Source organism: Siphateles boraxobius, unplaced genomic scaffold, assembly GCF_051911475.1.
Source record: "Siphateles boraxobius isolate OS27281-9 unplaced genomic scaffold, OSU_SipBor_1 104, whole genome shotgun sequence".
In the NCBI taxonomy this organism is placed as follows: domain Eukaryota; kingdom Metazoa; phylum Chordata; class Actinopteri; order Cypriniformes; family Leuciscidae; genus Siphateles; species Siphateles boraxobius.
Genome location: NW_027508705.1, coordinates 3,332,501 through 3,360,077, shown reverse-complemented (window position 1 = coordinate 3,360,077; position 27,577 = coordinate 3,332,501). Strand labels below are relative to the sequence as shown.

Sequence of the window (27,577 nt, the reverse complement as noted above, 5' to 3'; positions counted from 1 at the left end):
TGAGAGTGCTGTGGATCACAGGTGCGGTCACATTTCCCATTGTTCGGCGAATTTTTGTGGGTGAAATCCAGTAATTTCAATAGGAATCATCATGATTGGGAATTTCACATGTTGACATAAGATCTGCCCACTCTGATTTCACAACGGGTTCAAGTTAATTACACTGATTTGCTGCGCTGACCAACAGAAAGTGACTTCTGTGAGCTGTGCTTCATACATCACTACACTATTGACTTTTTTGCCTGCAAAAATTTCGCTAATGTGACTCCACTTTAATACCATGTAGTATAGCTGGATTCTACCAAGTGTTGGATAAATTTGAGCCAAAATACTGTTGATTTTGACATCTAAAACAAGACGGAATAATCTTGACAAATGAAAACTCAATATCTCTTTTAGACAGTAATGAGTTAGGAGAACCTCCTTCTAGGGGTTGAACGAGTTCAGATTTTTAAGTCGACATTTATGTGATTAAAGTCGAGTCGTGTTGTCATTAATGACCAAATAAGCCTAAACCTCGTGTTTGCCTTGTGCACAGCTATGGCATCTGACACAATGCTGCCCACAAGGCTATTGCTCCTACATAACAGCTTATTTTGATCAGTTCTTTTGTTTTTGGGTCGTTATATTTCTCACAGATTTCTGCTCGTCCTAAATCATATATAGATAAAGTAGCACAGTAAAGATTACATTTATATGAATGCATTAGTGAGAGAATGATTGTGTGTGAATTAATTCTAGCCGGCAGCGTCTCTCTAATAGTGAAGCTGTGGGTTTTAGTTACTAAGAAATATATGTGATAGAACTTTTCAGTTTCTAAGCTATATTATTGACAAATCATAGAACAGTGTTGACAATACAATTCTGCGCTGCTGAATGTTTCGGTGTGTGTGAGCTACTGTCTGTATGTGTGTGTGTGTTACAAAGCAGCAGCGCATTAGTTGAGAATGGCGATTAACTTGCGTGTACAATAAGCTGTTTAAAACGTGCATTCAGCCGATCAATTTTGAGCATCCAGATGGTATTATCAAACATATCTTGTGGAGCGCTCTCGGAGTATGCCTTTATTTGTCATTTTAACTGTTGGAAACGGAGCATAAAGTGAACTTTGAATATTTATTATCTTGCTGCTCCCTCTGGCATGATCAGAGACTAGTTGACGGCAAGCTTAAAGCCTCATGGCAGAACATTAAAGTCAACTAGTCTTTGCACCCCCATCTCCTTTGTTTATATACCTCCTATGTTTCTCATGACAAAATTAAGCAATAATCTCATGTCTCCTCTAAAGATTCACAAGCAATCCATAAAATGTCTCACATTCTCCTCAGATTTGCCAGGAGGAAGTCAGTTATTTTAAAGTTTCTTTTTTTCCTTGTTGTTTAAGGAGAGGCGTTAAATAAGCCCTTTTGGGTTTTCGGCCTCTCCCTGCACAGTGACTAATTTCAATATGAACTCGAACATTTCTCATCTCTCATCCAGGACGAAATGATCTGAGCTATGATATCCACATTGATTTTATAGCTCTATATTTTTTCTCTATGCAAGCTATTGTCCTATTTGTCTTGACTTTCATTCCACCATGAAATGTTCCACTGGGCTATAAGAACAGATTTATCGACGAGGCGAGGACATTTATCACGTACATTCACACGAATCAACACACATATTCACATTAAAACTATAATGGCTCTTTTCCAAAAATCTAGTGAGCTGCCATGCTGTCTACTGTCTACATAGGCAGCTGTCTAAGGCATCCTAACTGAAATGGATCTTCCCAGGTCTGAAACACTCTACATAGGCAGCAACTCAGTGCAACAAACAAATAGCACAGACTTGATTCACAAGTCAGTAGATAGTGCTGTGATCCTCCAATTAAGTGCATTAGTGTCCGTCCACTTTTTTATCTGAGTTGGTTCCGCTCCGGGAATATTTTTCCATTAATTTTTCCCATAGGTATTTTTAAAAAGTCTTTGTTAAAACATTATAAGCCATGAATCAAGCCGATCAGCAACGCAAATAGTTTTACCATTTACTGCTCTTTGTTATTCTTCCAGTTATTTACCTATAGCGCAAGTGTCGGACATTCACAGAAAATATCTTACTTTCGCATTGCAAAAATGAGCTGGATAGTTGGTATAAATGTACTAAGCTGAGCTACGTATATTTAAACAGTGCGACACTTGGCAACTTTACCTGTCCACGTGCTCTGGTTGGTCAAGACGAAGGCCCGGCACTGGACGTGGCTCTCACACACGTCGATAGCTTCATGAACGCTGAAGACCGACAGTAGGCATCCGTCGTGCTGATAGGACGGCCAGCAGCGGTAGTTCTCTGATGCTATTGAGGCATCTAACACACGCTTATACTCTGTCAAAAGAGAGAGAGTCATGTAAAAATGCTATTCTTCAAAATATTGGTTATAAATATATGTTATTTATAGGAAATGGTCAGATAGTAAACCACTATTTTATTTTATTCATTGCATTGCATTGCTACTGTTCTGAATGTCATTCGTAAGTAAGTAAATCTTTCATGTTCAATGGTTTCTGGCTAAAATCTGACAGCCCCCATGACAGCACTGACACACACTGCTCAATAAATCAAACACATTACAACTGTCCAAGAAAAGCATAGTGTGTGTATGTGTGAGTGGAGCTCAACACAAGCTCCTTTATAGTGTTAACACAGGGGGTGTCTTGTTCTTTGACGGAGAGAGTCTTCAGGCTGTTGTTAGTCAGAGTTTGACATGTGTCTTTTGATTTCTCCTTTATTTATTACTTCCTCCAGAAATTCACTCACACACATTTTAAACACCACTCAACGTGACCCCGAGCAACAATAAATATCTCCGTCGCGGACAGTCACAGTCAGAGGAAAGCCGAGAGAAAGAGGGAAGCTGATAAAAAGAGAAAACGGCAGATGAATAGAGAGTGACGGCCAAAAGAAAATGAAACTAACGCTGTCCCTCCCACAAATTCATCTCGTTCTGTCGCTTATCTCTGCACTGCCTGTCAACCCTGCAACACTGCAGTCCTTTACTGAGATAAAGAAACCAATGCCATGCTTCAAGCACACCTTACATTGTGTCAACGTTTACAGCAAACATTTGGAAAATAAAGGAATGTCCTTATGATGTTACCAGGTGAAAACTTGGCAACACTTTAGTTTAGGGTCCAATTCTCACTATTATTATAACTTGCTTATTAGCATGCTTATTACTAGGATTTTGGCTGCTAATTACTACTTATAAAGCACATATTAATGCCTTATTCTGCACGATCATATTCTACATCCCAAAACCTAAACTTAACAACGACCATACTAACTATTAATAAGTAGTAATTAGGAGTTTATTGAGGCAAAATTCATAGTTAAGTTAGTTAATAGTGATGGACACTAAACTATCATTTATATGATTAAAATCTCATTCCCTTTCAGTCGATAACGTCGGACGTAGTCGACGCGACTGAAATGGGATCACGCTAGGGAGCCTATCATCGAGTACTATTGAACGAGCCAATGTAATTGGCGTGCGTGATTCGCATCACACACTCCGCCCCCGCGGCGCGGGTATAAATACGGAAGTGGATGCACGCACTAGTTGCCTTTCGCTTCGGAGCCGATCGTTTGATGTCTCTGAGAGTGCTGTTGTCTACAACGAGCGAGTGTGTCGGTGTTCTTCAGGAAGACTCTCCCAGTGCTGGTGTTCTACAGCGCGAGTGCAGCGGTGATCGCGAGCTTTGAGCTCTCAACTGCTGTTTTAACAGCAACAAATTTCTAAATGTTTGTGTGTGTTGATGGCTGGTTAGAGGGCGGAAAAGTGAGTGCTTCACTGTTTCAGTTCTCTGTTCAGTGTTGCCGCTGTCATTTCCCTGTGTGCTCCGGCACTGGTGACGGTCCTATTTTCTGAAAGAGCAACACGGGTGCGTTTGCGTCTTTTTCAAGATGTCATTCCGCCCGTGCGTTTCTGGGTGCGGTCGTTCCCTGTCTCTCTCTGATGGTCACAACTGTTGTGTCACGTGTTTGGCTTACAGCACGCTGAGACAGCTTTTGTGGACAGCTCATGTTTTCACTGTGGGAACATGACTGTCGCAGTGTTGAGGGCGAGACTCGCCTTCGTTCGCGGAGAGCGAGTCCCCATTACCATGCCCCACCCTCGGGTGCTGTGTGGGATGGGTGACCGGAGGATAGTGTTGGATGTCCCGCCCGGTAACCATTCCCTGTGGGCTCCTCACTCCTCCCTTCCACTGCAACCACTGGAGCCTCCTGTGTTGTCTGCTGGTCCATCTGTAATGGGTGGGCCAGCGGTTTCACTCGGGGCTCCCCTGGAGGACAGGACGCCGAATGCAGCATCAGAGGGTGAGCTGACTTCTGGAGATGATGACTCGGCTGCATTGTCTCCCTCCGGGAGTTCAATGTTGCCCGAGCCGGATCCAGAATTATCAGCTATGCTGAAACGGGCCGCCGAGGCTGCCGGGCTCGAGTGGAACCTCCACCGTGTCCCGTTCAGTCTCGGTTGGAATCTGGAGTTTGGTATCTTGGGGCGGGCCGCGCTGGTTCTCAGCTCGCCGCCCCAGTGCCTTTCTTTCCCGAAATGCATGGAGAGCTTATCAGGTGGTGAACAGCATCTTTCTCTGCCAGAAACTGCCTGAATAGCTTTTCCCCCTCATTACCCTTGATGGAGGAACGGTGAAGGGTTGCGAGGTGTCCCTCCATTGGAGCGGTCTGTCGACACAGGTGCACCTGTGTCCGGCGGCCGCTGCCTTTTGGGGGGATCCTCGTCTCCCCCCTAAGGCCTGTGAGTTTCGTCCGTTCCGACGGGCAGAGCTTACAAAGCCTGTGGGCAAGCCCCTTCCTCTTGCGTGCCATGGCGTTGCTGCAGGCTAGGGCACCCATGGCATGCACGAGGGTAATCCAGACCGTGCGCTCATAGGTGAGCACCGCACTGCATCCGACCTCACCCTCCGGGGTACGGGTGTCGTAGCGTGCGTGATCGGTCTGGCGATGTCCACCTTGGTGGTCCAGTAGCGCCTTCGTTGGCTCAGCCTGGTTGGTATGGCGGATGCGGACAAGGTTCGGTTCCTGGTCTCCCCAATTTCCCAGGTTGGGCTGGTCGGCGACGCGGTGGAGAACTGCATCAAACAGTTCTCTGCCGCTCAAGCGCAGACGGAGGTCATCCGGCACATCCTGCCCCGGTGGCCAGCTGCTGCCTCCACCCGCCGCCGGTGGCAGCTCCTCCGCCTGCTCGTCGCCGTGGGCATTCTCCGGCCGCCGCTCCTGCTGGCCCTCCGCAGCAGCCTCCACCCAGGCCTCAGCAGGGAGCCGGCCGCAGTAGAGACGCCCAGCCCGCTCCAGGCGCTGCCAAGCCAGGTGGCAAGCGACAGCGAAAGCATTCCGGAGCGGGCCGCCCAGGAATGGATGAGATGCTCTTGGAGTGGCACGATCACTCCCTCCCCCCGGGTGAGGGCCGGGTGGAGCCTTTGTTTGTGTGTGTGTCTGTTCCGCCGCTGGCTCCCTAAAAAAAAAAAAAAAAAAACCGGAGCAAGCGGTACCCACACTTCAAAGAGAGAGCAATTTCATCTGTTCCTGGGTCCCAAGAGGGCCAGTCTGGCGGGTGTGACCCTGTATAGCCTTACACCCCTCAGCTCCCCCTTGGTCGCCAGCAGGCAGCTTGGTGCGTTCGAGGACCCGGTCATCCGCCTTCTCACGCGCCCCCTGCCGCTTGTGGAGACAGGTAAGTGTTGCACAGCACACTAACACCACTCTCTCTACTTTGCTGCCCCACCTCAGGCTCGGCTACCCCGCTCAAGTCAGTGATAGTCATCACATTAGGTGTTGAGCAGACGTGCTCCTGAAAATTCAGTGATATTCATCACACCGAGTGTTGAGCAGTGCTCCTGACTTGTGCGTGCTTATCTTATCCTGCTGGCGAAGGATTTGATATAGCCGCTCCTCCAGCCGGTACGAAGGCCAGTTGTAAACTCGTTCTTCGTGCTACTAGGTGGTGGGTCGTGACCATCTTGGCCCAAGATTGGTCTGCAGCTTTGACCTGAAAGACATGTGCTTCAGATCTCTACCTCCCGCACCGCAGGCCATCCTGTGTGTTGCGTCTAAGGGTGGAGTATCAGTACAGTGTCCTTCCCCTCGAGTGCTCCAGAGCCCGTTGGGTCTTCAGGTCAACTGGAAGAGAGTAATCTCGCCCACGGGCTGAGTATCTCTTTTCTAGTTTTGGAGAGGTACTCGGTCCAACATGTCTCTCCAATGAGAATGTGTTCAGCTGGTGTTGAAGTGAGAAAGGGTCCCACTGAAAGAACTTTCAGAGGCTCCTGGGGTATATGGTAGTCGCAGCCTTTGGCTCCCTCCATATGTGACCGCTTCAGCGCTAGCTTCACGATCGAGTCCCGAGGTGACCGTGGCAGAGCAGCTCACCCTGTGTGACTATAGTTCATCCCGGTCTGCTGCCAAACCCTCTTCAACAGAGCGGCCATGTACAAAGGGCGTGTTTTAACGGGGGCCTGGGCGACCCCCGACTACACGGGCATTCGTGCCTCGAGTTGTTAGACATTGCGACCGTTGCGCAAGCTTCCCCTGCATGTCACAAACTCACCCGTCACCTCCTCCTTGGAGTCAGACGCTTCTGAGGGCGCCTTATTCCACTCCTCCCGCTTACTCAATCGTGCCGCCATCGAGCCTCACGACAGTTATAGCCAGGGCAAGTGGAGACTCCATCCCCTGGGTCCGGCTGGGTCATGACCATTCCGGGGCCGCTCAGTTGCCCCCCCGGTTTTATTTTTCCGCCAGTGTTTGGGTAAACCGAGCGGACTACCCTTGGACAAACACTGGGACTCAGCGGCCCCAGGGGCCCGCAGAAATGCGTTTAACCCCAGTGAGCCTTCTAAAAGTGACTGCGACTCATGGTCGCCTTGCGCCTGCAAGTCAGTGAAATCATCACTCTTCATGTTGAGCAGATTTGCTCCTGAAACTCAGTGAAGTTCATCGCACTCTGGTGTTGAGCAGCAATGCTCCTGTAGCTCAGTGAGTCCATCACAGGTAGCTCAGTGAATTCATCACACGCAGTGCTGAGCAGAAATGCTCCTGGTGCTCAGTGAAGTTCCTCGCACTCAAGTGTTGAGCAGAAATGCTCCTGAAGCTCAGTGAGTTTATCACACTCAGGTGTTGAGCAGTAATGCTCCTGAAGCTCAGTGAACTTGTCACACTCAAGTGCTGAGCAGAAATGCTCCTGTCGCTCAGTGAGGTTCTTCGTACTCAAGTGTTGAGCAGAAATGCTCCTGAAGCTCGGTGAGTTTATCACACTCAGGTGTTGAGCAGGAATGCTCCTGAAGCTCAGTGAACTTGTCACACCCAAGTGCTGAGCAGAAAATGCTCCTGAAGCCCAGTGATCTTCACATGTTGTGTTGAGCAATGCTCCTGTCTTTTGCGCCCGTCACTTGCACCTACGTGCCATGTCAGGAGAGGAACAGGTCTTCATAGTTGCCCCTCATTGGCCCAACTAGACCTGGTTCCCTTCAACAGCCTTCCTGACTTCCCCTGGAAACTCTTTCGGGGACGGGGCACGATGGCACACGCGTTCTTCCCCCGGAGATTCCGGGCGGTCTTACATCTGAACGCGGAGGTTCAGGTGGCTATCACAAGAACATGTGTTAGTTACCATCACTTCTGCGAGCACCCCCTAGAATTGGGTAGCGTGCTTACGCCTTTAGAAGTGGAACCTAGTCGTTGAGTGCGTCTTCTCCCCTGAGGAGATCCTGAAAGCTTTCGATCACTTCAGTGCTCTCTTTCCTGCAAAATGGGTTGCAGTAGGCTGTTTTCCTGAATCACCCTCAAAATGATGTTGCCTCGGTGTTTAAACGACGCTCATCGTGTTGCAGAAGTATGCAGAAGCACGTTCTGATCGTCAGGTTCCTGAGGAGCAAGGTCTTGTAAATCCTTGTGTCCCTCTTTATCCTCTTGGGCCTTGTCCCTGGTGAGACTGCACTGCAGAGACCGCCCCTGAGCCACTGCAGGTAGTGAGTTAAAAATTCTGTTATATCAGTTCTCCTGCTCGCGTGGTCTCTACTAGAGGGTAGGGACTTGCTCGCTTTCGGTCAACGTATTGTGCCTGGAGTCTGGGCCGGCTAACTCTCACAAGCTGAGACCCCGGCTCGGATTGTGCCCAAGGTTCCTACCTCTCCCGTAATAGGAGCAGGTGGTGAGCCTGCAAGCGCTGCCCTGGAGGAGGCAGATCCAGCCCTGGCTTCTCTGTCCGATTCGCTTGGACGTGTACAGAATGCAAGTCATAGACCTCAGACCAGCTCTTCAAATATCTATTGGAATTCAGCAGAGAGGGAAGGCTGTTTCCATGCAAAGTTGCACTTAGTGCTTGCCTTCATTTCGGCAAAGATCCGAGATGCAACATGTCCACTTAGGTGTTGAGCTCCTCTATGATGAGTGTAAAGTGCTCCGCCTGGGCGTTGACGATATACTTTGCTAAACAGATTCTAGAGTTGGGGGCTGCACGACACCTAGTTGAACCGCTGCTTCCCGTGGGCTCCCTTCTCATGAAGCCAGTTTCACCGTGAGCCCGGTTCAAGTGTCGGCTTACGGCGCCATTCCCCTCCTATGGACTGGATACGTGCGCCTTTCTACTCCAGTTGAGTTCCCTTAAAATTGAACCCTGTTGAGTTCCTCCACACCCCTCCGACGTCGGACGTGCGGAACGTCTGGTGTTAGGCCTACCACTCGTAAGCAGTGTGGAACCTGTGTTAGGCTGGGTCCATATGTTGCGGTCCCTTCGGTGACCCCATATGTGTATTCTTCCACGATACGGCTCCCTGCGGTGAGCCCGTGTCTTCCCTCGGCAGAGTCTCTCTGCCGTCACTGTCCGGTGTGTCTCCCCCCGTCTTAGGCTGGAGCCACCCCAGTGACATTCCATATGTTAGACTGCCCGGTTTCCGCCCAGTTCATATGTGTATTCTCCACATTTCCTCCCTCGGGTTGGATGTGGCTTCCGCAGCGTCCCTTCCTTCCAACGTACGGGGAACGCTTTCCCAGTGGTCCTGTAGGAACAGCAGTGACTTCCCTGGCCTAAGCCCTGTCCTTCCCCGCCTTAAGTTTGCGGGGGCATCAGGAGGCTTTGGTTTAGGCACTGGAAGGTGGCAGCGTTAGTGGCGTGTTCAATGGTTGATCCCATTTCAGTCGCGTCGACTACGTCCGACGTTATCGACTGAAAGGGAACGTCCTGGTTGCGTATGCAACCCACCGTTCCCTGAAGGAGGGAACGGAGGACGTAGTCCCCTTGCCACTACCGCTGGACCACCGCTGACCCCGGGTTACTCTCGGCTCCTCAGCGAAAAGCAACTAGTGCGTGCATCCACTTCCGTATTTATACCCGCGCCGCGGGGGCGGAGTGTGTGATGCGAATCACGCACGCCAATTACATTGGCTCGTTCAATAGTACTCGAAGATGATAGGCTCCCTAGCGTGGTCCCATTTCAGTCGCGTCGACTACGTCCTCCGTTCCCTCCTTCAGGGAACGGTGGGTTGCATACGCAACCAGGACGTTCTCATTGCCGCAATGTATCCGGACACTTTACTTGTGATTTTTTTTTTGTTGTAATTCCTATTATTTACAATATTGATTCTCTATTACAATACGGTATTTTATTTTACTGTAATTCAATAATTTTACAGTAGTTTTATTTAAATCAGCATAAATGCAATAAAACACAGCAAAGACAATAAAACAAATACTACCGTGATGTATACATTTACGTTTTAAATTAAATGTATACAATATTAAATTAAATAATATTACAATATTTTATTATATTAATATTACTAATATAATATTATAATTAATATATTCTAACATTATAATCATACTAATAAAATGAATATATCAATAATAATAATAATATATCATTATACTATTATTGTATTAATATTATTAATATAAATATAATATTGCATAGGTATCCCTGTGACTACAGATAAGCGGGTTGAAATATGAATGGATAATACAACATGTTTAACATTAAATATAGTTATTACAAAAATAAATATTAGATCATTATTACAGTATATTATTATCATTATACCATTACAGTAATACAGTAACAAGATCTGTTAGGTTACTGTACTGATAATTACAGAGGGGAAAATTGTGATTAATGAAATGTTGCAATGTAAATCGCTGACTTTTCACAATGTTTTGAGTGCTACCTCTAACAAACTTTAAAAGAAAATATCCTACAATCATATTTCCTATCAGTTAGTCTGTCTGTCTACACTGAACATAAAATTGCTGCGTTACAATCATAACCAATAGGAACAAAAGGAATTAGATAATACATAGCAGAACATGTGGACAAAAGAGATATCACTGCGGATGGGGTTAAAAGAGACGGCTGGTTATGAAAGTATGATAATGGAGTAACATGTACGGTAGAGGCGTGAGCTGAGACGTGGAGAGTAACTAATGAGAACAGACACTGTAACACTGCCAACATTCACTGATGGCCAGATCACAGAAGTGTGTTTTTAGTCATAAAAATGTGCAGCTGTCTGTTTCTCGTCTCAGTCATGTTGTATCAAGTCAACATTACAAGACGTGATTCACATTAACACAACATACTGTTTGTAATACTGAACGTATGACATTACATTAGTGAACAGGGGCAGCTGTTCTCTCTCAGATGAGAGAAAGAATAAATGTAGCTGTCCGTATGAATTCAACAGCTGCGAGGAGCTCAATTTGGGGGAAACGGCCGCGTAGGAACAATCTGAAAAAAATGTGTGTGTGGATGAGGCACATTATACAGTAAAATGAATATTAATAACATGATGTCCCGTTTGCCTTTAACTGATTTGCTGAAAAGGCAAAGAGACACTAACCACAGTAAGACTGCGAGAAACATCGACCCAGCTAACAGAGAACATCTGGCAAGGTTATGAACAAACATTCATCTAATAACAATAATAGAATGTTTGTTCAAAGTTATCTGGTCTTTAGTAATGTTCTTAAAACATAAGCACAAAAAACATCAGTCATATATGTGAAATGATTGTGATTAATCGCATCCAAAATAAAAGTTTGTGTTACATAATATATGTGTGAGTACTGTGTGTAATTATTTTGTATATATAAATACACACACACATGCATGTATATATTTAAAAATTAAAAATTGAAAAATGTATTATTTATATATAAAATATTTATATTTGCAAATTATATATATATATATATATATATATATATATATATATATATATATATATATATATATATATATATATATACAGTATATACATGCAAACATTTAATAAATATATACATGCATGTGTGTGTATTTATATATATACGAAATAATTATACACAGTATAATTATACACAAACTTTTATTTTAGTTGCGATTAGTTTCGCAGCCCTAGATATAATCTTAAATGTGTGATAGAAAAGATGATTGATTACGTCTCAGACACTGAGACACTATTCTAAAGTGTTGCCAAATTGTTTTGGTTGGATGTTGGTCAGACATTTTTGAAATGTTGCTACTTGTTTCAGAACGTTCGGAGAACATTAAAAAGTTTGCAAAATAATACAATGGAATGTTTCCTTAACGTTCGCATAACCAATAAAAAAATGCCTTTTAATAACTGGGTGTTTTGAAACATTCAGAAAAAAAATGATTCATTACCAAATGGGAAACATTAGCAAAACATTCTAAGAACATGCTTTTGTTAGCTGGGAAAGTGGTCTGATTTTTTTATCTTATATTTAATGCAATTTACTCCTCTTCCAAAGTATCTGAACGCATTGCTCTGCTAGCGCCCGTGACATGACCCAGCAAGCAAACCTGCATCACTTACTCATCTAAGATCCTCAAACCGAGTTGATGACAGTACTTCGTGGCGTTCCTCTTTTTCATGCTAATGCACCGTTAATATGACCGTTAAAGACCGTTGAAGGACGGCTTTGATTTCACGCCAACCGCGCTGAAACACAGCCAGTCTGCGTTTTCACAATCCAACCGTGGCTCTTTGACATTCTGCTGATTGGAAGTGGAATAGCGATGGATATATTGTCACGGACCGCATGCCTTTGGCAAATATGCTGACAATGTGGTCATGTATTCGAAAAACGATCCCATGGTAATGCATTTTGTGGATAGGATATATCGGGATAGAGCTGTCAATCGCTGTGAGGTTTGTAAATGCTTCTGGATAGTGTCTCGGATGGTTTGGAGAGTTTTACTCGTTTTTTAATGCTCTTTGAGAAGGTTGTAACGTAGACTCAAGGCCTCATTCACAGCACTGTGACAATGGGCCTGATAAAAGGAGAAGAGCCTTTTAAAGACTCGAGCTAACTGTGTACTACAAACGTCCCTCCCGACTACTAGGCCATAAATGTCGGAATCTCTGAGTCTCATTTTCCCTCTTTCGCTCTTCAGGGATATGGCTGGATGGGCTTTACTGACGTGATTCACTGTTTCTCCTGGAAAGTAGGGCTTTGGACGAAGGTGACTGGGCAAGCTGCCTCGATGAGGTCTTTCTGAAGAGTGAGGAGAGGGAGGGACGGACGAGGCAACTAAGTGGAGCAAGAAGCCAGTAAATAAGAGCAACTATTATACTCTTTATTGCCCTAATTAATGCTTTATGGAGCTCTCGCTTTCTTTGAATGTTCCTGTAAGACGCGGGAGGAATGAGAGGGATGTTGATGTAGTCAGCCAGAGGCATGCTGGGCTTTTAATGCGTGTTGGGCAGGAGTGAATTCCTTAGGGAAGCCCTGTCTGTATCCATGCAAACTCTCAGTGCTGTCAGAGGAAGTGTTAAAACACCAGGCAGTCCAGAGAAGTGTCCAGTCAATGTGCTGCCCGCTGGACTGCAATGGAGATTCACAAGAACGTTACATGACATTGTAAATACTAGGGTTGGGCCGATGCCATCACGATGTTTAGCCGACATCGCGATGCCCCCCCCCCCCCCCACGGTTTCCATGGTGACGCGTCATGCTTGGCACGTGATTCACTACAGCCAAAATAGCGCTGTATGACAGATTTAGTGCTTTTATTTCTAAATATTAACAAACTTGCTTACCATGTCATCAACTATCTTCTATTCCGATTCTCAAATATCTGTAAGTGAGTTTGTTTTGTAGTTTAAAAAACCTTTATAAGTTATCTTGATCTGTAACGTGAGATGGGCGCCGTGTTTGGGTCGCAGTTCAGAGATTCCTGTCTGTTGGATTTAAGTTATTGCAGCACGTGAATTCATCAGTTTCTCCCGAAATACCTGAAAGTAAGTGGCCGATGAACTGAAAATAGAGTTGACTTTATAGTTATTTACACTGTCTCTGATATGAATAAACACCGTCGTCAAATATCATTTGACTGGGTTGTTATTGCTGCTTCCATAGACACCATTGTGTATTTTACAAACTATAAATGTATTGTTAAGCTATAAATTATATGTATTTAAATGTCTGAAACCTGAAATAAACATTATGTGGATAAAAACACTGAACAGTTGTGATATAGCCTATGACAAGCGCTGAGCACGTCCGTCTTTGGCTCAGCGTCCGCCATAGCGTGAAAGCACATTTTGAATCTGGCAGTGATGTCACGTTACTGTACATTCGCTCCTTAGTGCTCAGCTGCTGCAGAGCTGCCGACATCGAAATTGCTGATGAGATATAGAGGAAAATGAGAATATTACGAAAATGAAAATGTTACCCCCCGCACCCCCCCCCCCTCCCGATGTCAGCGTCCATCGCGATTCACTGTAGACATCGTCTGATGCCAAATTGGTAGACATCGCCAAACCCTAGTAAATACTAGCCGATCCCGAGTAGAATGGCTGTATAACGCTGAAATATATATATATATACTATACTATATACTATATATATATATATATATATAGTATAAGATACTTAATCATGGCAAATAAGATGCTTACAAATTTTGAATTTAAGGTCCTTGCACACTGAGTCGGACATTTTCGTATGAGTTTTTTCGTCTTTGTAATTCGTTGGCTCTGAATTGTCAAAACACCTCTCAAAATCCTTGCTACGGATGGGAAAAACACAGAGTTCGAACCCAATCCGATTTTTTAAATGATGGACGAACGTTTCGGAGGCAGTGTATACAATGTGAGGTCGTATTTATTTTTTATCGTGGGAAATTTTGGACTCAGTGTGCAAGGGCCTTTACACTGCCGTTCAAAAGTCAAGCAAGATTTTAATATTCTCTTCTGCTCGCCAATGCTGCTAACACTTATAACACTGCATTTATTTGTCAAAAATACAGTAAAAACCGTGAAATATTACTACTATTTAAAATAATTTTTCTATTTTAATATATTTAAAAAAAAAAATCCATCATTACCTCCAGTCTTTAGTGTTGTATGATCCTTCAGAAATCATTCTAATATGATGATTTATTATCAATGTTGAAGACTGATCAATGTGCTGTCATATTTTTGTGGAAATTGTAAAGCCTTTTTTTTAGGATTCTTTGTTTCATGATGAATTTTTTTTTAAATAGAAATCTTTTGTGGCATTATGAAACCTTTGAAGTATAGTGCATATTCCCGATCAGTTAACCAAACATTCACATAAAAAATAACAGATAATGTTTGCGTGAATACTCGCCAAGACAGATGTTTTGAAAGACTGTAATTCTGTGTATGCGTGTATATCGGGATCGCACGCTGTCTTTATGCACACGCATCGGATCTGTCAGTCAGCACGAGTAAGATCATTTTTCATTGACAAAAGGAAAGGTACTCCTCTCAGAAAATGTACAAATAGAGATACTTTTAGATGTTTAATTGCTATTTGGAGCATTGGGATCGCAAGACAGGGCTTAATGAACTCCTTTTTGTGGAAACCTCAAAATTTACCAAAATCGAAATTTATCTCTTGTTTTGCCTGTAGCTCGAAATTATCTTTCCGACTCCTTTTGTCAGCACGGGTCACAAATATTTGCAATTGTTTTTCCTGTGCAAAACTATTCATACAAAATCTGATATTAAATGTTCGCCATTCACATAATGGGCCCTATTTTAACGATCTGAAACGCAAGTGTCAAAGCGCAAAGCGCAAGTAACTTTGTGGGCGGATCCCGGCGCTGTTGCTATTTTCCCGGCGGGATAAATGCCTCTTGCACCTGGCGCAAATCTAAAAGGGGTTGGTCTGAAGTAGCTTCATTATTCATAGGTGTGGTTTGGGCGTAACGGGAAGCAAACCAATAAGAGCTTTATATCACATTCCCTTTAAGAGCATGATGAACGAGGTGCGCTTGTTCCATGGCGCAATACTATTATAACGGCGCATTTACCAGGCGCACTTCAGAATCAGTTCACAGCCGAGGAGATCGATGTTCTTGTCAGGGCCGTAAAAGAAAGAGAAGTGACATTGGGGAATGGACAAACCCACCCAAATTAGCTTCGGTTAAACATGCATATAATAATTTGGGTAAATGTGTAAGCTTTATGCCTATTTTCCCCATCGTCATGGACACAACAATGATTTCCCTCGTGTTTTAATATTTTTCCTTATAATAATATATCATTTGCAAAAAGTTAAATGCATCTGTGTAGATGAGAGAATCATCTACAGTGTATGCGCGTTGTTCACACTCTGTATTATGGCCAAGCATGCGCGCTTAAAATAGCATCTGAATGTACGGGCAACGCGCCACTGACTTTAGACCAGGTTTTTTCTGGTCAGTGGCGCAATTGTTTTATAGAACAGCAAAATAGCATGAGGGAAAGTTTGCGCCGGAACACGCCTCCTCTTTGCGCTGAACCGCCCCGGGGAGTGCAAGTGTATTTCTTAGTTAACCGACGTGTGTCTGTGGAGGGAAAAGTCCGATTTGGGCGGGTGCAAAATAGGAATGATACATGCGTCAGTGTACAAAGTCATTTGCGCCGGGTGCAAGATAGGGCCCAGAATGTGCTGAATGGTTTTCATCAAGACAAAAAAATGTACCTAGTCTGCAAAAAAGTGATAAAATAGCATTTTTCAAGATTGGTATAAGCGTTATTTTTTCTAGTTAGTTATAGTTAAATGCCAAATGTATAGGCTTAACGCAGCACAAAACTGTTTTAAATTAAAAGGACAGTCTAAAGACGGCTGGTGGTGCAGTGAGAGTGGAAAGAGTTAAATATCTCTGGAGAAGATGGCCCTCTATTGCTTAACGCTCTCATCAGTCAACAAGTGTCTGCTTTAGACTGCCAGTGGAGCATGGGGAAGAGCAGGAGGGATAGCAAAGAAAGAAAAAGAGAATAGGGACAAAATGTTAAAAACGGGTGGAGCGAGTAGGAAGGAGACTGAGGTGCTTCTTGCTGAAATTGTGTCCGTCAGGAACGAAAGCAGCCCCTCTGCTAACCAGTTATATAAACTCTAATCTTCTAAATCTCCTCTCATTTGTCCTTACATGCACACAAAAATTCTCCCTCTATCTCTCTTTCTTTCTTTCTCTCTCTCTCTATCTCTCTCGCTCTCTCTCTCTCTCTCTCTCTCTCTCTCTCTCTCTCTCTCTCTCTCTCTCTCTGTATATATTTATATATATATATATATATATATATATGCTGACTGAACAACTGGTTAATTCCGGTGCGATTTGAGGAAACCCATTCACTGCCAGGATTCTGCTGTCTTCTAGTCGTTTCAGAATTATGGTATTTATGAGCACATGAACAACACCACAATTACCAGTGGGAAACCCAGGCTTAGGTCTTAAAGAAAGTTTTGTGCATCTTTTTTTTTTTGCGACATATTTTTGTGTTGTTTTCCAGGACAAATATCTAAACATACTTAAATCAAGATCCATTTATATATCCATTTATATTACTTGAGAAATAAAATGACTTAAGATATTAAGTCTTGTTTTCTGAAAAATCGATCAAAATTAAGTGAGTTTATAACAACAACAAAATCTGCCAGCTTGTTTTCCTGTTGAATTAAGTACCTCATTGGCAGAAAACTTTAAAAACTTAATTTTGATAAATGTTTTAGAACAGAAGACCTTATAAGACATTTTTCTTCTTAAGTAAATGTATCAAGATATTTGTACTTGAAAATAAGACAAAAATACAGAGTAAAAAGAGTAAGTTTTAACTCTGAGTGTTGACTGTACTTAACTTAATCTGTACAAATGTTATGCTGACTCTAGACTGTAAATTTACAGCTCTTTGTAAAAACTCTCACAGATGAGATTCCAGTAAATTTGGTGTTAGCACACGTTGCAAAGCTAAAACACTGATGCACAAAAATCAATCATGTAAAAACTGGAAGTAATTTATAAAATTTAAAAATAATAATTAAACTATTTTAATTCAATTAAATGGCTCCGTATATATTGAAATATTAATATAGTGCACATTTCTCTCAACTCTGCCTACATTGGATTAATAAATGAGCTCATTGCAGTGCATTTCCCATAAATCCAGATGTACGTGGTACATCATAAGACGGATGGCGTCGACGCTAATATTAGTCTCTCTGTTTATCCCGAGGTTTACAGCAGTCTGCCGGATCCAGGCCGTATCCAGATCTGAGGAAGGACCAGCGCCTGGATGGGACGACAACGCAGTCCTGGAGTGTCACTAGTCTCTCCCCTGTGAAGGCCTCCTTCCCTTTACCTCTGTACAGATAAAACGTTGTCGGGATAATTCCGGTTCGAGTGGCTACGCAGATGCAACAAAAATGTATGTATTATACATTTTTAAGGCCAGACAAGTAGTTTGTTGAGGGTTGATTTGTGAAGAAGGACTACACGCCTGCAGGTTTGGTCAGAGAAAACGGATAATCGTTTTCACCTTCGAACCTATTTCAGGGAGTGCGTTCGAGACACCAGTCACTGTTTTATGCGGATGGGCGGCCGGAGCGTGTTAGGAGTTTTTCTGTTAGAACGGTGTCATGTTAGCGGCCCCTAAGTTAATAACTAATGATCTTCGCAACGTAAGTGAATCAATCAAGACTATCTTTAGCTGGACAATAACTTTGTCCTAGAGCTGTGGTAAAGCCTAACCAATCTGTTACGGTAATTTCTATTACCACTGTAAAGCTGCTTTGAAACAATACATACTGTTAAAAGCGCTTTATAAATGAAGTTGACTTGACTTGACATTCTGGGAATGCATAACTCTGTGAAGTACATACGCTGCCAAGTTAGGTATCTTACAAGGCAAAATAATTTTTCTGCCACCCATTTTGAACAGTATTAGAAGTGCCCATGTTGCCTTAAATGCTGTCTAGCTAGGTTTTGCAACAGAACTGCATTTGTGAATTAGCATCTAAACTTTGGTCATTTGAAAGTGTTCAGTAATGTCAATGGTCAAAGTGTTTTGGTCTTTCTGGGTCACTCACCTGTTTTGTGTGTCTGCGTGTTATTCTTGAGGTAATGTCCGTTCCTGTAGATATCCAGCACTTTTTCGAGTTGAACCAGAGTCTCGTCGGTGCCCCATATCAGCTCTCCTGAAACACATTCATACAGCATAAACAACTCAACGATTAACGGTTTACATTCCGTCATTAAGAAAACATTCCTACGGAGTAATGCTGAAGTGGGCGTTTCGTGACACTGGGAGGGAAAGATAGGATCAGGTCTGGGCCACCCACGCTACCCGCGGCTTCACGGACTGTTGTGTCCCAGAAAAACAGATTTCAAACGCTATCAGACATTCAATTTTTCTGATGAACATGATGATAGAGCGCATCAGGAAAGGAATTAAGGCCAGAGACAAAAGGCATGCTGAGGGACAGAAAGAGAAATGTTGGGATGTGAAGAGGAGGAATGTTTATAGAGGATGTAGAGGACAAACTTATTCTCCTCCATAAAAAGGAGTCAAGAGCAGGGCTTGACGTTTACATTTTACAAGGACCACATGCACTCCTAAAAATATAGGAATGTTTTAAACAACTTAGTTTAAGAGTAGGGGTATAGTTAAGAAATATAAGTTTGAATTAAGTATAAGTTTATTTTGTATTTGTAAAATATAACATTTTATTTCTGCATGAACACTAGAGATGCACCGATTGATCAGCTGGTGATCGGAATCGGACTATTTTCACATGATCGGTCATGACCGGCGACCGGCCGGTCAGTCTGATATATTCCGATTTTTTTGCGGGTCAAATGCACTCGGGCGCCGCATGATTAACATTGCGCAACATCAGCATCGCACGTGCACACGGAACGCACATGTAGGAAACCTCGTGAATTACGGCCGTTTCACATTGCAAGCGTGAGCAGCGGCTTTTTTTCCCCTGGCGTGCATGTTAATCAATGAGTGCATTCACACCGAGAGCAGGAGCAGCGCGTGAGCGTCGAGTAGGAGCGTCGTGTGAGCAGCAGTGAAGCGCGGGTTTCGGCGCAGAGTCTATTTTTGCTGCGCTGCTCGTGCTCAATTAAAGTGAAAGCACACTTTTGTTGGACAAAATAAATATAATTTCACCCAAAAACTGCCCAGAATTTGCATGTCTGGTGTGTTTTAACAAGAACTGGAGTAGGCTATGTCAGAAAAGAAATGATTTTTATTATTTCCCAATCGTTTCCCTGCACTTGCTCCACTTGCCTGATCTTAGCGCTTGTTTAGCCTGGCTGGACATGTGGCAGAGAGAGAAGAACTGTTTGCGAAATAAAACTTGCCATTGATGTACAAGTGATTGCAATAAGCCTGTGTGTGTGTTTGGATAAATATCTTTATACTGCAAGGCTATATTAATTAATTTATTTATTTTTGCTATTTATATATTATTTTATTGCCATTACCTGTTTTCATACAGAAGTTTAGTTTCCTAAATAAGTAAATATATCACATTTTTGTATAGTTGAATATAGGAATTGAAAATGGTTCTTCCATACCATAACACTGCACTTACATGTGTGAATTTCCCACACCAGGAGTAATAATTGATATAGTTCAATTTTATTTTATTTGTTCAAAAAATGTTCTATGTAAAATGTTCTATTAAAGAAAAGACAGAAAATAAATATTTGTGTTTGCTGTAAAGTGGTTAGAAAAAATGAAATCGGAATCGGCTAAAATCGGTATCGGCAGGCCAAACTCATGAAAAATCGGAAATCGGAATCGGCCTAGAAAATTGTAATCGGTGCATCTCTGAAGTTCAATATATTTGCGCAGTTGTCTAAATCAATGTACTGTGATTGTTTTATAAGGGATGCTCGCCGAAGAAGTGTGTTTTGGAGAGTTCGTGAGGATCAGTGATGTTTATGTACACATGGGCATCAGACGCTCCAAATAAGGACACAATAGCTTGTTCTCACAGAGAATGTCATTGACCCGCCTTGAGATCGCTGAGTTTCCCCACGTTCAGACTGTTATCTTTAATTTGTATTTTGGTGTGTTTAGTAATTCTGAATGGATCTGTATATATGCAGTCCTTTGGCATCTCCCTGTGGTCTTGGTATGGCAGATTGACTTGAGCTGGGCACGTTTGCTGTGGTCCGAGTCCGAGCGATGAAAATGCCCAAGTTACTGTATAACTGGACAGAGTAAGTACTTTAAAGTTGTAAAGAATGACTGCAGTGGCATTTTTGCAAGGTATGTTTGCAAAAAAGTCTACTGAAGGTTTAAATCTGTCTATTTAAAAAATAATAACATGGAGTTGAAAGGTAATAAAACTAGAATACAAATGTTTTTGTGAATAAAAAAGGATGGTGGGTGGGGCTTACAGTATTGATACGGAGAGGAGGGGGGCCTTGGAGCAAAAAAGGTTGAGAACCAGCCCAGACGGCGACATAGTGTCAGCCCAGATCCGGCCGTGTACCAGATGTGGGCCGGATCTGGGCCGACACTATGTTGCTGTATGGGACTGGTCTAGATGGTTGATCAGCTAAACTACCATCTATTGGATCTATTTTTGGGCTGACAGACCACCTTAGACCAGCTACCAAAACCAGCTTGACCACCCTAAGCTGATTTAACCAGCTTTTCCCAGCAGGGATAAGAACAGAACTTGGGTAGTGAAATCAAACTCACCCGTAGAGTTGACGATTTTGTCCAGAAGGGGTCTCAGGGCCGAGGGGGCACTGTGAGGTAACAAGTAGGTGAAGAAAAATCTAGAAAATATGGAGAACTATGTCAACATTTCACCTTAAAAACACCCTAAAATACACAAATAAAGCACAAGTTGTTTTAGATCACAGGCCATGAACACACACCTGTAAGCATTGTAGAGGTTCCTCTTTTCGTTGATACCCTGACAGCGGCCCTTGTGGCAGGGGAGGGTGAAGTTGCGTGCGGGGAACTCCATGAGACAGTCTGAAGGAGACGACGGGGAGCACGGCGTCTCCTCAACACTGGCGTCGTCCAGGTCGGTCACTTTCAACACTCCCCCCACCAGAACGAACTGTCGCGGCCTGAAGTCCAGCAGGGTGACGGACCCGAGCGGGGAGTGGGACAAATAATGCAGCAGCCTCATCAGACTCAAACAGATCTGCGGAGAGCAATATTATTTTGTATTATTAAATATATATTACTGAAAGGTTGTACATTCATATAAATAACTCTAACCCACATATGAAATGCGGGGGGAAAAAATATATATATATCATGGCCTTGATTTAACTAAAATAAATTGAGGCAATTAATTAATACAACATGGCTACTATATAACTAGAACTAGAGAACAACTGAAAACAAAGTCGTGGAAAATTCTTAATTCGAGGCCATGATGTCTTAGATTTAATTTGGCAAGTCATTTCGTAGGGCTCTTACTATAAAAACTAGAAATGCACAAATATTAAAATTCTTGGTGATTGTCAGGGTTATGTTTAAGGGTACGTTTGCACGACAAAATGTATGAAACAGAAAACTTTGTACTTTGCGTTTTTCCAGGGGACAATGTTGACACAATTTTCCTTGTTCACACGGGTTTGCCGAAACAACTAAAAACACTGTATTCTGCTGTCAGGCCAGTAGTTGGCGAACTGACTGAACGCGTAATACGCATTACATGGTGTCATTCTCCTACGTTGTTGACGTAGTGCGCTTCCTGGTTCTACGTCAGAACGCCGCCTCACTATTGGTCGACGCTGGTCACGTGAACACCGCGACACATGCGTGTTATGCTGACGCAGGAGCGTGCGTAGGAGAATGACGTGGAAGAGAAGAGATTGTTGAATTGTTATTTTGGGGGGATTTTGTGCACAAAAAGTATTCTCGTCACTTCATAACATTAAGGTCACATGGACTATTTTAACAATGTCTTTCCTACCTTTCTGGATCTTATAAGTTGCAATGATGTTGCGGCCTCTTGGATTTCATCAAATAAGTTGTGTTCCGTAGATGAACGAAAGACTTATAGGCTTGGAACGACATCATATATCAATATGTTAATTAATTATCTTTATTTTGATTAAAGATTACGAATTCAACTGAATGTGAGGCACCGCCAGAAGTTTGGACAAATTAGTGTTCCTTGTTTGAGACTATCAGGTCTACTCGAAACCTTGTCAAAATGGACTGTCTCCAGGCACTGGAAGCTCGTCGTTGAAAGAGCCACTTGAGTGTGCGAGGCCTGTTGTGTATGTGCATGTCTGCGAGCGCACGAGTGTGTTACTTGAGGATTAGTCCTCTTATTGTGTGTGAGGGTACGAGGAGTGAGGCTGAAGCTCTGGCAGCTGGTACACCTCGCATTCAAGCAACACACTCATCTACCACGCTCTCAGGAGCAGAATTCAGAGGATTAGCTGGCCGTAGGGAAAGAAGAGGAGGACAGAGACGAAAAGAGGAGTGAGAGGGGTGAACACAGCCCAAAGAAGGAGAGGAGAACATAAAAGAGAAGACAAACAGAGAGGAGATGAGGGGGTGGAGGAGACACTGCCCATGTCTTTCACAACAGACAAAAGCCGCTTTTAATACACTCCGGATTAGCAACTACTGGGAAAGGTCAGCCCCCCTCACACGGTGTGACTGCGTGTGTGTTTGTGTCTTGCTTAACGTGGTAGGCAACCGGTAGCTCTGGTAAATCCATTGAGAACGCCATTGTAAGGGAGGCGAGGCCATCCAAAACACCACAACAGATTCGGTTTCCTCAAAAATGCAGCAAGCATTTGTACCATTCATATACGTGTGAACTGGCTGCAGGATACTGGGAAAAAATGCAATATTTTATTTTTCTGTGATTATATATTGCGATATAAAAAGATACAGGAATTTGAGTATCTATATTTGGAAAGAATGAATCATTCTAGAGTGAGTGTGGTGATATGTATAAGCGCATCTGCATAAAAAATACAAATAATAATAAATAAAAAAAAGCAAAAATATTACTTTTACTCTGAGGATATTTTTGAGTGCTGAATTATTTGGGGAAAACTTGAATTTTCATTCGACACATTCCCGATGTTGTTGACCAATTCAATGTGACTATAAAATAATTATTATTTTATTGTGGTTATTAATAAATAAATATATTAAACAAATTAATAAAAACATTGTAATAATTCTATTTTACTGTAAAATTACAATACTAATATTTACGTCTTAAATTCTTCGTTTTCAAATGTTAAACCATCGAGTTTTTATTTTGATGGTTTGCTGAAAAATAATTTAATTGTAACTTTTTTTAAATAAAAAATATTAAACTATTTTATGAACAATTGTATTATTTTATGAACATGCGCATTGAAAAAGAAAATGCATGACTTATACATAATTATAAAAATAAAATAAATGTAACTCTAACTGTTCTTATAATGCAGTATAGGTCTTTATAAATACATTTCTAAAATAGTGATACTTATAAACAAGTATAAGTGGAGCTATAATTCATTATAAGCATGGACTTCATAGAAACTGTTACCATAATGGTATTTTACTGTAAAATTGAAATACTAATATTTAAATCTTAATTTTTTCTTTTTAAAATGGTAAATCATCATATTTGAAGGGTTGCCAGCAAATAAAATGATGCGCCGCAGGTTTCAGAATGAAGCGCAACACGTGTTCATTTACACACATCCAGTCTGAAACCGCTGAGACCAGTAAAGCATATATTTATTTCATTAAATCACAATTTAATAATGGCACTGAGCCATATCACAATATTGATTTTATTTTCAAGCAGCCCTAGTGTGAACGTTTGCTTGCTTGTCACGTATTTGGTTTATCTGACGAAGACCTGGTGTGTGTACGGGTCCAACACTTTTTGGTGTACGGGTGTGTGTCTTCGCTCCCGGCATTAGAGGGAATAAAAGCCTTCGTCAGCGCGCAGAGGAAATGGCTTTGGACCTAAATGAGCTGTTTGGAAGTCAACGGATTCAACAGTCTCCCCAGAGTCTATTAGTGCCTCATACGCAATTCAAATGTTGCTAAAGCATTGCTGGGGTGTTTCTGCTTTGTTCCACATGAGGAGGCCAGCAGAGCAAAGAGAGTGTGACTGTAGAGGACAGTCTTAAAGAGACAGGACGCATTAGCATTTACAAACACGTGGAATGAACGTAACTATTTGGCTTTGTTCAGACAGGCAGCTAATCAGTTTCTTTGGGCATATCTGACTCAAATCCGTTTACTCAAATCTGTTGTTTGGAGTCTGAACAGCAAAAAAAAGTGCATGAAATCCTAAAACTTGCAATCTGATTAAAATAATTGTTGATATCTGGAAATGCTTCAGTCTGAAGTGTCACACTGGAATTCAAGAGCTTTTCATTTGGGACGCCACACTTATGTAAACTCATACACAATGTGCCGTGTGTTTATAGTGCATCACGGCTGTGCTTAGAACTGTCCAAATTCACACATTTTTGCTCACTCATAGCTATTTAGCAAACTGTCATATTTAGTAAATAGTAAATAGTGAATAAGTGAATTATGAGTGATTTCAGATACAGCATATTACTGTCTCTGGCACTTGCAATTCAAATGGTCGGGGGGTGTTCTTGAAGATATAAATATTTTTATTCAGCAAGCAGGCATTAAATTGATCAAAAGCTTCAGTAAAAACATTAATAATGTTACAAAATGTTTCTATTACAAATAAATGGTGTTCTTTTCCTATATATTAATAGTTATTAGTTATTATTAGAAAGTCTTTTGGTATTGTGTTGTGTCATCATTACCAAGACATACAATGTATTTAGTTAGTAAAAGGGATAGTTCACCCAAAAATTTACATTCTGTCATCATTTACTCACCCTCATGTATTTCCAAACCGGTATGAATTTCTTCTACAATACTACTGAAGTCAATGGGTCCTTCAACTGTTTGGTTACCAACATTCTTCTAAATATCTTCTTTTGTTTACAGCAGAAGAAAGAAATACATACAGGTTTGGAACAACATGAGAGTGAGTAAATGATGACAGAATACAATTTTTTGGGTGAACTATCCCTTTAAATACACTATACCAGAATTCACCACTTGCAAAATGATAGCCTTAAATATTTAATAAACAAATCAGAATTGTGTGCACTATGAAACTTCACATATTTCATTCACACACATTCACACACACACACACACACACACACACACACACACACACACACACACACACACACACACACACACACACACACACACACACACACACACACACACACACACACACACGCACACACACACACACACACACACGTACATAGGTTACTCTCAAAACCTCAAAGCTGTGTAAAATATACAAAGGAATACATAAAATCTTTAAAAATAGTAAGAAATGAAAGGAGAAAACCAAGAAAAGCCTTAAAGAGGCAATAAAAACCATGAGAGGAACTCTTAATTCACTGAACATAAAGTCACAAGTGTCTCAATCTCATTGTTCTAGACTGGAAATTCGTTCAATATGACTGAAATATCACTCTGAAACTAATAAATATATTTATCAGAATACTACGGTACATGAGTTTTGGTAAATGAAAGGCTGCTGAAAGTCTATTGAAAGTAAAGTCCGGTTATGAATTGCTCTGCTGAACTCTATACGCGGTGTTGATGTGTAGACGAGTGCACTGTGTTCATTCCCTATGAAAGCATGACATGTTCGCTTCTGTGCAGCGAGTGTGTTGGTCTGTGTTTGTAAATCAGTGTGAGGGTGTGTGAGTGTGAGGAAGGCAGTAAATACACTTCTGAGTATAACTGTGGTCTGGTTATGGGTAGTTTAAAATGTAATGTAATCAAATTACAAGTAGTTCGTTTTTGGAATCTGATTACATATAATCAGTTGCTACCCAGCACTGTTTAGCTAAATTGTGAGTCTGCAATTATAATCCGAACGTATTTATAATCTATTTAATTGACTATAAATCTGAGCACATAACATATACAGAAACACATCTCCCATTTAAAGCCCATGTTCACAGATTATCGTATGTCTTATTTAACATAAATCCGTGTCTTCCTGTTATCAGAGGAAGAGCTCATGCATTGGGATTTCATTCGGCTTCATCCTCTCTGAACAGGAAGCGTTTGGCCACAGGAAGTCATAGCAGATCATTATGGGATGTTGCCAGAGCGATGGCGATCAAGCAAAAGCTATGCTACTTAACAGGAAGTTCAGAGAGAGCAGAGTACAGGACGTCCCACACAGCAAGCTCTGCTGGAGACAGGTTTAACTTTACTATGGATTGCTTTTTGGACATGGGATTAGGACATGTTGCAAGCAGGACTCAAACCTGTGTTACCCACATGAGCACCTGACTGGGTTTGAGGCAAACACATGAACCGCTGGCCCGTGGCTTTGCACAGAAAACACAGTTAGAGGTTGAAGTCATTAAACATGTTTATAGTGCATTATGAAATGGTAGTAATTTTATGAAATGAATGTAATTTTGTTCCCCTGTTTGTTTATTCAGGGTAAATGAGCTGTACCTTCTGGCCTCTCCCAATCTATTCATCTTTCTATCAGAATATATTCAGTGGTGTCCAAAAGTCTGAGACCACTTGTGAAAATGTTTTTTTTTTTTTTTTTAATCTTTGTTAATGTTAGTTAATAAAAATACAGAACTACAAATATATAAATAAAAAATTTTAATTAAATTATCAGCATAATTTTCATGAGAAGTTGAATTTAAAGTTTTAATTCTTCAAGTTTTTGGAAAATTCTAAAACTTTCTATTTATTTCTAGGATAAACTAACTAACTAAATAACTAAATAAAAAGAAATAAATATCCAGATTTTCAGGCATGTTTCAGACTGTTTATAATATTTTACAATGATCTTTCATCAAAATTAACCTTTAACTTTTTATTAGGCTGAATTAAAAAAATGGTGAAATTAAAAATAAACATGACTGATTTTACATTTTTTCAAAATCCTAAAACTTTCTATTTATTTAGGTTTTCAATCAATCAATATATTTTTTTCAATATGGTTTCAGACTTTTGGGTCTTACTGTATATAATAATTTACAATGTCATAAATAATGTTTAATTGACAATAACCTTTATTTTTTTTTATTATGCTGAATGTAAAAACAAGTTACTTTTTTCCGAATGAAAACCTATGTATTTCTAGATTAAATAAATAAATAAATACGTAATAAGTAAGTTTTAGGTTTCAGACTTTTGAGCCACATTGTATATACTATATATATATATATCACAATTG

General features: G+C 41.6%; 1 protein-coding gene across 1 annotated transcript in view; it reads right to left on the bottom strand.

Moving 5' to 3' along the window:
* pkdcca (protein kinase domain containing, cytoplasmic a) overlaps window positions 1–27,577 on the bottom strand; it is a 44,606-nt gene that overhangs the window by 1,106 nt on the left and 15,923 nt on the right. Inside the window, exons 3-6 of the mRNA XM_077247054.1 lie at window positions 21,195–21,469; window positions 21,013–21,092; window positions 18,377–18,484; window positions 2,194–2,367 (exon numbers count right to left, since the gene is read on the bottom strand). Of these exons, the coding sequence (XP_077103169.1) occupies window positions 2,194–2,367; window positions 18,377–18,484; window positions 21,013–21,092; window positions 21,195–21,469 (637 nt within the window). The remainder of the gene's footprint in view (window positions 1–2,193; window positions 2,368–18,376; window positions 18,485–21,012; window positions 21,093–21,194; window positions 21,470–27,577) is intronic.